At 43.0% G+C, this 13,260-nt stretch overlaps 1 protein-coding gene and 1 non-coding gene across 2 annotated transcripts; both read right to left on the bottom strand.

Annotated features, from left to right (window-relative positions):
* Positions 1-3,144: 3,144 nt before the first annotated feature.
* gpn1 (GPN-loop GTPase 1) lies at positions 3,145-9,298 on the bottom strand. Its single transcript, XM_028987201.1, has 14 exons — positions 9,110-9,298; positions 8,839-8,932; positions 6,904-6,943; positions 6,638-6,704; positions 6,416-6,453; positions 6,259-6,337; positions 5,323-5,417; positions 5,195-5,240; positions 4,782-4,928; positions 4,602-4,684; positions 4,239-4,278; positions 4,016-4,109; positions 3,735-3,839; positions 3,145-3,641 (listed from the first exon to the last, which is right to left on the bottom strand). Exons 1-14 carry the CDS (start codon positions 9,278-9,280, stop codon positions 3,550-3,552), a joined length of 1,191 nt encoding a protein of 396 aa, XP_028843034.1. The 5' UTR covers positions 9,281-9,298; the 3' UTR covers positions 3,145-3,549.
* trnag-gcc (transfer RNA glycine (anticodon GCC)) lies at positions 7,414-7,484 on the bottom strand. The gene has a single exon. It is a non-coding gene; the product is annotated as a tRNA-Gly (tRNA).
* Positions 9,299-13,260: the final 3,962 nt, after the last annotated feature.

Here is a 13,260-nt window from a genome sequence, read left to right on the forward strand (position 1 = left end):
TGAGCAGTGGGCAGTCATGACAGGTGCCTGGAGAGCAATGTGTGGGGATGGTGCTTTGTTCAATGGCACCTGGGGCAGCGGCACTCAATCAGCCAATGGCACTCAATGGGGCAGTGGTGGCCTAGCGGTTAAGGAAACGGCCCCATAATCAGAAGGTTGCCGGTTCGAATCCCGATCTGTTGAGGTGCCACTGAGCAAAGCACCGTCCCCACACACTGCTCCCCAGGCGCCTGTCATGGCTGACCACTGCTCACTCAGGGTGATGGGTTAAACGTAGAGGGCAAATTTCACTGTGTGCACCGTGTGCTGTGCTGCTGTGTATCACGTGACAATCACTTCACTTTACTTTACCTCTTCGATTCAGAATTTGAACCCAATTACGGGTTCGCTTAATTACCCACTAGGACACCACTTTCCCCACAGGTGGAGCCTACCAAGGATAAGACTTGTTTTTCAAGCACATCCCATAGATACTAGATTGGATTGAGATCTGGAAAACACCTCAAACTGAAACCCAAACCATCATTGAACCGTTTTTCCAGTGTGGCTGGGGGACATTTTCCTACTGGAAGAGGGCACTGCCATCGAGGAATACTGTTACCGTGATGGGGTGATCTTGCTCACTCATGGGTGCCAGAGCTTACCACAAGGAAACACACCCTCAAACATTTGGCCAGTTTAGCATGGATGCCTTTGGGTGGCAAGAGGAAGGAGAGCATGCAAACTGAGAGTCCCAGGGCCTGGTTCCAAGCTGAAAATTGAGGAGGTGAGGGGCAACAACCCTAGCCAAAGTTAACATCTACAGAAATTTTCCAGCAGAACGCTGAACAGAGCACCAGACCCTAACAAAACAACCATCCATTTCCTAAAACTGCTTTCCCTGTGAAGTAAAAAGGAACCAGTCCCAGTGGTCCAGTGAAGGTGAACACTGATAAACTGTGACAAATACACCATTGGAGTGTATGGTAGAGTCCAGATATGCCCCCCATCCCAAGACTGGTAGCACTCTAGTGGGTAAGACACTCACCTATGAACCACAAAATAAGGTTCAAACCCTGTTGTGTCCCTGAGCAAGACACTTAACCCTGAGTGTCTCCAGGGGGACTGTCCCTGTAACTACTGATTGTAAGTCGCTCTGGATAAAGGCGTCTGATACATAAAATGTAAATTAAGTGCTTTTTACGGCAATCTGATGCACAATAGAGAAGTGGCCACATATATGTTTATTATAGAAATCTTGATCACCCATATTTTTTAATAATGCTTTATCAACAAATAAGATATTTCTGAAATAAAAACACATTAAAAGCTGTCAGCAGTCAATCAATGTTCCTGGTGCCTTGTCTTTTTCAGCCATTCAGAACATTTCCCTTGTCCTTCAGTCTTTCGGCTTTTAACACATTTGTTTGCATCCTCCCAGGATGAATTATTACAGTAGGCGTCGTGACATTTCCCGCCGGAGGTTGGATTGCTGCTCTACATCTCCACATTTTTTTGTCATCTCCACAAAGCCAGCGTGTCTGCCGGCACAGCCTGCCCACCACAGGCGGGTGTGAAGGAGGGGCTGAGCGAAATGCCACCACGGCATGACTCACGCTCTCCATACATCCACAGACATCTGCTGCTGTTCGGAGCTCCACACGACCTGAGGGATTTATGAAGAAAGGTGATGCACCACAGAACTTTTACAGCTTCTGTAGGATGAAAGGAGCTGACCTTTCCTCACATGCTGCCTGATAAAAGAAAAATATAGGTGCCACTTCTCTTTAATTGCTCAGTCCCCCAGAAAATATTCACTTATCTTGGTAAACACAGACCTGAGATACCTCCTGCTTCTTTTATCATGAAGAAGACATCTCGATGTCTTTATGTTAAAACGGGTTAGCCGTTTTAACATAAAGAAACCACACTCCTATCTGTAATTCATTTGAGATATAGTTATATTAGTATGTATACTGGTCAAAATAGTAATTAAAGAAAGTCAAAACATCATTATTACCAGTACAAATTGTATATATCTGAAATTCTGTATCTCCAAAATGAATATTGTGAATAGTAATAATTTAATTGTTAATAATGCACATGTGCATTTCTCCTAGTAATAATGTTGCTGCCGATATGTAGGATACTCCTTCTGGATATCTGAAATGGAAAGCCCAACAGACATGAATGGGAAACGTGACATTATTTCTCCTAAGAAGAATAATGTAGTGGATGTCTGAAAGGGAAATTGTGGACAGGAAGAGTTTTCTTGAGGATATCTTAACTGTTCGTTTTGACTAGGAAGAATTAAATTATGGATATCTGCAATAGATTTCCATTCTAGCTATTAAATGTTAAAAGCACGTCATAACCAGCTGTAAGGAACGAAATGACTGCGTTGTACGTCATTAAAACCACACGTCTCTTCTGGGTTTTGCATAACCGAAAACTTGTCTGGAACTATGATCTCTGCATGCCCTCTCTGCAAGCTCTTGGATGCATAAATTCCTCCAATATGTTACAGACATCGGCAACCTTCTGATTATGTGGCTGCTTCCTTAACCCCTACCCACTACCCCACTTCACTTACACTTTTTTTTTTTTTTTAAGTGAAAGAGTGTTCACAAAAGGTGATGGTAAAAAGCAGAGGACGTGTTTTGTCATGTCACCGTGTGCTGTGCTGCAGAGTTTCACAATGACAATCAATTCACTTCACATAAGCAAGAAGTTACATGCATTCAAATTAGAACAGCATACATGTTGGGATACTACTTTAAAAACTCATATTAAGCCTGTACAATATGATTTCTATATATATTGTGCTTCAAAATATCAATACTAGACTGCAGAATATAGAAGTACATATTTCAGACATCTAATTATATTGAATTAGACCATAGCACCAAATTACAATTCTGTATAAAGTAGATCCAGCTCCATTAGGAAAATCTTTGAATGAAAGAGTGTGATCGTAGCCAGCGCTGCATTTGTGAATGGGCCTCAGTCAAACGCTTTTAAATTAAACAGCAGAACGTCTGAGGGTGGTGAAACGCAGCCAGTTCCACGCTGCACCTCTCCTGCCCGTACTTCCCACGCGGCGACAGAGCCAGCGGACGCCGCCGCGCACGAGCCACACTCTTACTTTCATAACCACTTTTTTTATTTGCCTTTTTTCTTAGGATGCAGGGAAATACATAAAAATATAAAACAGGCTTTCAGACAGGTTTCTTGCAGGTAGTCCTAGGTTCATATTAAAACATTCTCAGAAGTGCTCCGTTCCAACGAAAGATTGAATTGCATAAATAATAGTCAACAAGGTAACCCTCTGGATATGAAAATATTTATGCTCATGCAGCCCTTAGAATACATGCTACTAAAATTCTGCATGAGCCAGCTTAAACACATGCGACCGCAGAGATATTAGCAGCTGCCGCCAAGTCACAGAGGTGGTGGTAACACATGAGTAGCATCTCCGTCACCAGGAACCTCCCCTTCTCCGAGGTGAACCAGGGCAGGAAAGACAGAGGGCCAGAGGTATTATGGGAGCCAGACGGCACACGGCAAAAATCACTGCATCTTCTTGCCTCGCACCTCCATCACCTTCCTCCTCTCTTTCAGGAAGTTCTTGAAGGCGTCGGTTTCCTTGCTGTCCTCTGTGGCTGGAGAAGGGAAGGAGGAGCAGAGGGAGAAACCCGCATGGTCAAGATCAGCGGAACAGAAGAATGAAGATGGCGTAACGTTACGCAGCCTACTGTTGTGGTCGATGTCATCGGTGTCGCTGTCGACCTCCTCGTCGGCCTCATCCGGGTTTCCTCGCGTGAAGATGAGATCGCTGGGCCCACTGAGGTCTGAGGGCCCTACGCCGGGGAAACAATCACCAAGCAACCGCTTCCATTAACAGCCAACATCTCCACGGGACATAAGCAAGTCGAGGAACAATGAATTGCAACTGCGGTACTTCTTAATGCACCAGCATCAGAGGGAACATAGTGTTCATGTGAGAATCGCCTTTTCCTGGCCAAAAGTACCCTACCTGCTGCTGGCGCCGGGGTTTCCATAGGAACAGCCCCCATGTCTTTTTGGAGGCGCTGCAGTTGTTCTTGCTGCTTCTTGCTTTGAGCTGCAGCCTAGAACATGGCATCACACACGAATGGGAGAGTTTACATTTGTGCCCGGGGTTATCTGCTGTGGCACAGTGACACACGAGCAACAGGCCGAATCCCAACTCTACGCGAGAGCCGATCGGAATTACTCACCAGTTCTTTGTGAAGTCGTTCATATTCAGGCCGGTATTCTCTAAAAATACAAAAAAAAGGCTGATTACCATAACGCCCACACGGTAAGGGACAATGGCGACCAGGCAGACACAGCACTGTAATAACCCCTCTTTTCTTTTTGACAGATTTCAGTCATGTAAAACTTCCAGTTGATAACATCAGCACTGTGAGGAAAATGTCAGTGTGATGTTGGAAAATGAAAACATGAATTTTCTTTTATAACACTAAATTTTTCCTTGAAAATGCATATATATATATATATACACACACACATATACACACACACACACACACACACACACACACACACACACACACACACACATATATATAAAGACTCACCTCTCATACTCCTCAGCTGCATTGGCCACCTGTACGAACAGTTCATCCAGCCCGGTGCCAGTGACTGCTGACACACCAACAACCTAGAAGAACCATTACACAAAAAAAAAAACACATACACTGAAACTGTGTTGGTTAGGATGACAGGTGGGGGGGGGCTTATAAGGAAGTTTGATATACCCGCAGGTTGGCGTAGAACTCATCCAGCACCAGACTCATGGAGCGGGTCAGGTTGCTGACATATGACGTCTCTTGGTTCAGCGCGTCTTGGAAGGCCTCAAAGTCCTGCATCCACTCAACAGCAAAACTGTTGTCTATAATGTCTGTCTAAAATAATAAGTAACCACTAATTAAAACAAGGAGAAGCATTATAAGATATTTTGCAGACTACATGTCACATTTAAATCAAATTCCAGGTTCCTTTAGCTGAAATGATATTCTCGTAAAAGGTCGTTGTGTATGTACACTGTGTCTGCATCTATTCTAAAAACCACATCATGAGTCGTGAGATGAATCACTTTCAGACGTGAAAAAAATAAATAAAAGAGAACTGTTGCCATGGCAGCAGAAAAGAGTGAAAGCTGGCGTGTTACCTTGTTCATGACCACAATGAATGGCAGCTTGGTCTTGTACAGAATACTGGACAATAGAGGAGAGATAAGAAGTCATTCACAAAAATGTACTGCATTTCCTACTGAAGGCAATATGGTGGTGGGCCAACCTGCAGGCGTAGAGCATGTTGGACATGAAGGTAACAGGGTTGACGCTGCGAGACGTGTCCATCACGTACACCACCACACAGGGAAAAGTGGAGGCCTGATGACCCAGGCAGATCATTAACATGCAACATCATACAATCAAACTCCCTAAAATTATTATCAGGGTGCCCATACATTCCTCAAAATGCAAAGACTTTCCTGACCCCGTTCAAATTCAAGCACAAGCGAATAAACACAGGACTTGTCTTTTTTTTGCCATACACTGTGCAAATAAGCAGGTGTAAAAGCAGTTCTCAATTCTAGCTGGTGCGACTACCAGAACCTTCATCATGCATCCTTGGAAAAGAGTTTTAAAAAGAAATTACAAATGCTTGACATCGTGCAAAGAAAAAGATCTGCCTGCAGCACCCAGGAACAAACTTGTGGCAACGTTAACTAGCAGTAATGAAAGAAAGATGGGCACCATCCAGCATGTCTGGTAAAGAAGCAATTCTGAGCCTCTTCACTATTGTACATGTAGCTTTCATATTTCTCCTGTTACTGCACATAACTAGCAAGCAGACTTTTCTCTGGACTTTCTGGATGATGACAGGTGTGCTCTGCATGCCACGACTTGTACAGCACAGAGATTGTAAAATTTCAAATATACTTTTATGGCATTTATCAGACGCCCTTATCCAGAGCCACTTATAAATCAGAAATTACAGGGACAGTCCCCCTGGAGACATTTAACCAGAACTGGTTAAGTGTCTTTCTCAGGGACACAATTGTAGTAAGTGGGGTTTGAATGAATGAACTTGTGGTCTCTGGTGCATAGGCGAGTGTGTTACACGATAGGAGAACTATAACCCATACAAAACAGCCCCGCATAGATCAACAGGCAACGTTTTTCTAGATGTAGACGTGGCTGCTGAGCAGAAAGAGTTGAACTAAAATACCAGCGCTTCTGTGATGATGGTTCCAGACGCTGACCAAGTGAACACCTCTATCTGGCCTGGTGTGTCAATCAGCACGTACCTGGGAAGCACAACAACCCTTAAGATGCACACATCATTATTATCCAGTAATAATGCTCGAGTTCAGAGTTTAGCTCACCGGTGATTCTTCTGTCTGTTTTCAATGAATTTCATGACCTAAAGGATAAGAAATGCTCTTAACAAACATGTAGGACATCTACTGGTCGCATAATGCAAGTACAATAGCTAATAAATAAATATGAAAATGTAACATTATTAAAATCTCAAAAACTATTTTATACAATACGATATTCACAAACTTGGTTATTTAAAAAAAAAAAGAAGAAAAAAAAATGTTTACCTGGTCAAACCGTGTTGCGAACAAATTCAAGCATGTGACAATTCCACCATTCGGACCTAGACCATATCTACATTCCTGTGTTAAGTGACTTTTACTGCAGAAACATTTTTTTTTGTTAAATTGAATCAAAGAAATCTCAGATTATAAAATAACTATTTTAAAACGTTAAAACAGGTCTAAATTACTGTGAACAATTGTTAATGTTAGAAGTGTGCTCAGATTTCACATACCACTGGGCCATGTACACAAGCATTTACTAAGGATACTGTTTCATGACTTCTTTGTAGTTAACAGTGTCTCGAATATCTGTAACACAAGAGATTTTAAAATGTCTTTTTTTTAATCCACGAGTATTTTTGAGCATCACTAATACTTCTAAAAACAAATAAATCCAGAGAATATATGAATGATATTCATGAAATGCTGTCAGCATTTTAATAAAGGGTATTTAAAAATTCTACAGTAATATAAACCATGTTAACTATACCCATGTATTAACCCCCAAAACCAAATTGCTTAAGATTTTTATTTTAGTGAAGTGATTGTCACATGTGATACACAGCAGCACAGCAATCGGTGCACACAGTGAAATTTGTCCTCTGCATTTAACCAATCACCCTGAGTGAGCCATGACAAGCGCCCAGGGAGCAGTGTGTATGGACGGTGCTTTTCTCAGTGGCACCTCAGTGGCACCTTGGCGGATCGGGATTCCAACCAGCAACCTTCTGATTACGGGGCTGCTTCCTTAACCGCTACGCCACCAATGCCCCTAGAGCTGCATTGGCCGGGAATCGAACCCAGGCCTCCCACATGGCAGGCGAGAATTCTACCACTGAACCACCAATGCATGAGTAAGAGTACAATTTTTCACCTTTCACCCTTATTATATCTAGAAGCTCCAAATCATTCAAAAATAATGAGTTGTTTTCAGAAGGAAATTTTCAAATTACCTGATTTTCAAAATCATGTACTTCTCATATCATAATATATAAGATAAGATAAATAAGATAAAATCTTATAAATTATTGTCAGTTGAAAGCAATCGTCATTGTGATGCACAGCACAGCACACGATGACACAACAAAATGTGTCCTCTGCTTTTAACCCGTCACCCTGTAAACAGGCACCTGGGGAGCAGTGTGTGGGGATGGTGCTTTGCTCAGTGGCACCTCAGAATTCGAACCCCCATCCTCCAGCATGACCGGTTTTGGCAGTGGGTCAGTAATTATGTGGGGAGCCATTTCTTTGGGGGGGCACAGCCCTCTAAGGGCTCACCAGAGGTAGCCTGACTGCCATTAGGTACCGAGATGAGACCATATGCTGGTGTGGTTGGCCCTGGGTTCCTCCTTATACAAGACAATGCTAGACCTCATGTGGCTGAAGTGTGTCAGCAGTTCCCGCAAGACGAAGGCAGTGACTATGGACACGTTCCCCAGACCTAAATCCAATTGAACACATCTGTGACATCATGTCTTGCTCCATCCACCAGTGCCACGTTGCACCACAGACTGGTCAGAAGTTTGTGGATTCATGAGTCCAGGTCTGGGAGAACATCCCTCAGGAGACCATCCATCACCTCATCGAGAGCAGTAGTAGGGAGGTCATACAGGCACGTGGAGGGTGATGGGGCAGTGGCGGCCTAGCGGTTAAGGAAGCAGCCCCGTAACCAGAAGGTTACCGGTTCGAATCCCGATCCGCCAAGGTGCCACTGAGGTGCCACTGAGCAAAGCACCGTCCCCACACACTGCTCCCCGGGCGCCTGTCATGGCTGCCCACTGCTCACTCAGGGTGATGGGATAAATGCAGAGGACAAATTTCACTGTGTGCACCGTGTGCTGTGCTGCTGTGTATCACAAGTGACAATCACTTCACTTTTTTTTCTTTTTTTTTTTAGAAAAGCAGAGGACATATTTCGTTGTGTCACCGTGTGCTGTGCTGCAGTGTTTCACAATGATAATCACTTCACTTTCTAGTGAGGTGGTATTGTGCATATTATGGAGATATAGAATAAGATAACAATTTGGATTAAAGCTGTTTGTCCTGGTTTTCGTGTATCTTTTGCCTGATGGCAGAAGCTGGAAGTGGCAATGACGGGCATAATGAGTCATGTGAAATGTCTAATATATCAGTGAATGTCGTGCACATCCATCGACTTAGCACATGCATCACGTCATCGAGAGCCCAAGACGGTGAATAATTACCGATATTGGCTGGAAACGGGACCTCGTGCACGGCGGGGTCGAGGTTGATGACGTAAGGGGGAGACTTCTGTGAATGAAGGTGCGCTGTTAAACGCTGCAAATAAGAAAAGGGAAGGGATTAATACGTCGAAAGGCATCAAATGCAACTCAGCAACAGCAGAACACATCACGCTCACAACGCAAAAAAGGCGACATTTTTATAGTTACTCGCTTTAAAATACTTGTTGAAAAGAGCATCATGCGGTGTTGTTTACAGTAGACACCGGTCTACCTGGACGAAGGTCGTTTTGCCCGACCCGGCCATTCCAAGGACGATAAGACACACGGGCTTCTGTCCGCATTCAGCCCCCAGCGGGTCTTCAATGCCTGCGCTCGAACTTGCACCGCCACCATGATTTCCCTCCGAAACCCCAGCACCGCAGCTCGGCGAGGCGGTCGCCATGCTTGTGGAAGAACGGAATGCGTGCCGTAAAGCGACCCTCGACGTCGCAAAACGCTGCAAAGTAGGCCAACGGCTTATGGTTCGTACAATTACCCGAGCGGACACTAGATGGCAGCAAACAACACTCGAGCAGCAGATCATTGACCATATGGCTATACACACACACACACACACACACACACACACACACACACACTGGATGTACTGTTATAAAAAAGCTATGTAACGAAGTCCCACATACCTCTCTCCATAAATGCTGCCACCTGTTCAAGCTTCCATATGGCATGTTTTAATTTCTGTATTTATAAGTAACTCTATATTACACACATATACATATACACACACACACACACACAGTACAGGCCAAAAGTTTGGACACACCTTCTCATTAAATGTGTTTTATTTATATTCCTGACCATTTACATTGGTAGATTCTCACTAAAGTCATCAAAACTATGAATGAACACATGTGGAATTATGTACTTAACAAAAAAAGGGGAATAACTGAAAACATGTTTCATATTCTAGTTTCTTAAAAATAGCCAGCCGTTGCTCTGATTTGCTCTGAAGGTTCACCCTACTCATTACATACAATTTATGTTTAAAATCATTATTTGCATATTTGTAACACTTGAACACTTTTGTAATTACTTGCAATAACTGCAATAGCAGTTACACAAGCATTTCACTGCATATCATACTGTATGACTGTGTATGTGACAAATAAAATTTTAATTTGAATGAGAAGGTGTGTCCAAACTTTTGGCCTGTACTGTATATGCGTTACTGAAATATTATAAATATTATAAATGTTTCCATCTTTGTGTGTGTGTGTGTGTGTGTGTGTATAAATATATCAATGAAATCTGGATGTAATTCAAGTATATTTATTTTATTACAAGGAAAATATCCACAAGTACTATAGAGTAATATAGAGTACAGGCTTGAACAGGTGGCAGCATTTATGGAGAGAAGTATGTGGGACTTCATTACATAGCTTTTCTATAACAGTACATCCAGTGCCGATAGTGCAACAAATTTGTTTTTCATATTTACCCTGCATTTGCAAAAGGTTCACAACTGCTAGCCTGTAGGTACATCACTACACTCTGAATTCCTAACATTTGCCTGCAAATATCTGCTGAATGGACTTTCACCATTCTGCAACAGCTGCTTCCTTAAATTCAACTCTTGGTGAAAGATAAATGAATGTTTATCAAACCACAACATTCCTTGTGTGCCTTGGAGTTTTCTGCAAAAGGGTCGTCTTCATATAACATTCATTGCCCCCTTTTATGCATTTTTTTTTAGATTAGATTATATTCAACTTTATTGTCATTACACATGTACAAGTACAGGGCAACGAAATTTTACATTTGCAAGTACATTTACATGACCTGTTCTTAAAAATTAGATTTTTTGACCCCATTTTTTTGTTCTAACTAAATTTATTCTGTGTAAGAAACTCACAAGTGTATCAGATGCTGACATTAGTGTGATGGGTTGAGATCTATAATTGTTAGATCTATGTTTACAGATTTTTTTTTTAATGCATTGTATTTATCATCCATAACATTAATATTTGGGTAGGTCTGCAGGTTAGTTCCTCTAAAAGCATGCTGCATTATCTGGAACCAGGGCAACAGACCCTTTAAGTCCTGTAATTTCCAAGGTGGAGCCTCCATTGCCCGGAGACACCCCACACGTGCCCTTGACTTGACTGACGTCTGTGGAATTTGAAAGGCAACTTACGGTAGGTTATGTCACGTTCCTCTAAACCATTCCTGAATAATGTTTTGCACTGTGTCAGGGAACATTATCATTCTGAAAGATGTCTGCCAGCAGAACATTGTCCACATTGCCTCCACATGATCCATCAGACAAGGCCACCTTCTTCACCCTCTTCTGCTCCCATCGATGCTGGTTTACCACATCATCTGTAGGTAGGTACTTCATACAATGAATAACCCCACAATGTCCTTCCTTCTTCCGTTGGCTGCTCCCATTAGGGTCATCACAGCAGACCAACTTGTTTGGTTGTTTGCATTATTGATTTGGCAAAAGGTTTATGCCGGATGGCCTTCATGGCGCTTTTCTCCCCATTTACCCGGGCTTGGGACCGGCACCAAAAAATACACTGTCGTGTGCATACCCAGTGGCCGGGTTGGACATGCCATGACCTATTAGATTCATAGTACATTTCTTCTTTTCATGTCAATTTAATTACCAGTCAATGGTTTTAATGTTTTGGCTCAGTGGTTAGTGTTTGTTTAAGCTCATAATGACACGGTGAGAATGTTGCACTTTTCCTAGATGGGATCTTGCGTTTGAAACATACATGACGCTATACAACGAGTAACATTTTCCAGAACGGCTTGCTCGGCTAACTCCATAATTACTGCAGTCTCCATGGCTCTGGAAAGGTTATGGGCTTGAGGTTTTCCACAGAGCTGGTTTCAATGGCTGATTTCCACTGCACTGACTTCCCGAAACCTTTTTCACAAGCCGCACTTACCACAGCCGCACTGACACCAGTGCACAAGATGCCCTGCCATCTGCGAAGGTCGAACCGTGCTCAGCACAATGGTAGTCAGGTGCTGGTGACTTTATGCCTTGTGCTGTTCCTCCACTTCGCATTTCAGGCCATGTTGCAAAAAAAGCCTAAAGTGGCCATTAACACTTGGAAGACATTTTTCATGTTTCCCTAGAAATGTGACTGCACAGCGGTTACCAAGAATCCAATTTTGACTTAATGATTTCTGTCTAAATATGTGAAAGCTTTGCAAATCCTTATCTGTCTTTGTGAGGGCTAGAAACACTTGGTAATTACTGACAGATTTTTCATGCATGTTGTGCTGGGTTTCAGCAAATCTGATACATGTGCACTTCTTTTTTAAAATACATAAATCCCCACAATCTTAATTTCACAAAGCAGCATTGCACCAAAAACAGCCAGGCACAAACACTTCTCATTATGCTCTTTGATTAAATTCTCCTATTTGCAAAGGAATCCTGATTGTAGGGATATACAGGGTCTTGAGTTTTAGGTAAGCGTGGTGTGGTTAGTATGAGGAATGGCCTCTCATGTCAGGATTCGGATGTGTCTGCCAGTGTGAACCCTGGGTGCACTTTTTTTTTTGACAGGCGGGCCAGGGCCACAGAACATGTGCCTGCGATTGAGGAAACCACAAATCACGTGTTGGAACACTGTCGGATGCATAAATTTTCACTTTGCAGTAAAGATTATTGCTTCAGAGGGGGTCGCCGTGCACAGCAACGTTTAGTTTGTAGTGTTGTTACGTGACATTTTGCTGTTCCATATGAACCCATAACTGATCAATTTCTGTCCTTTCCTTGGCACCCATTACATTATTAACTGATCTTGCACTAATAAATGCAAGGTGATTTCCAACTTCTGCTGCATTCAGCAAATCATATGTTGCAGGCAGGCCTCTTTAACTCAATGTGCACATTCACTCAAATGAAATAAATTTTATAAATGACAAATGGTTTTTGCAGACCCAACGAAAAAGGAAAGGGGAAGAGAAAAAAAAAAGCAAGGTCTTACACTCTCGGGTCTTTGATCACATGCCATCTGAAAATGAGGGCTCTTGAAACTCATAGGAAAGCTCACAGGTCCTTTGTTGTTGGCTGCTCCGCTCTGAACCCCTGAAAACCAGGAGGCCAAGGGCAGAACGTGACCGTGCGGGTTCTACGCCGCCTCAAACGCTGTGACTGACCTAACCTGCTGAATGAGGCGGAAAGGACCCCGGTCAGATGGGATTCCTGCCTTTCCTTCTTCCTCTATGGCTGTGCCTCCTCACCCTCACCCACCTGGCACGGCTTGGGTCAGGAAGCACTTGGCTCTATCCAAACAGACAGAAACACGGAGATGTGGATTTATATCAAAACGCACTGATCCTTTGCTAATGCCAGGATTTTTCCTCACTGAAAATAAAGGACTTTATTCCCAGAAGAGG

This window comes from Denticeps clupeoides, chromosome 1, assembly GCF_900700375.1.
Source record: "Denticeps clupeoides chromosome 1, fDenClu1.1, whole genome shotgun sequence".
Classification (NCBI taxonomy): domain Eukaryota; kingdom Metazoa; phylum Chordata; class Actinopteri; order Clupeiformes; family Denticipitidae; genus Denticeps; species Denticeps clupeoides.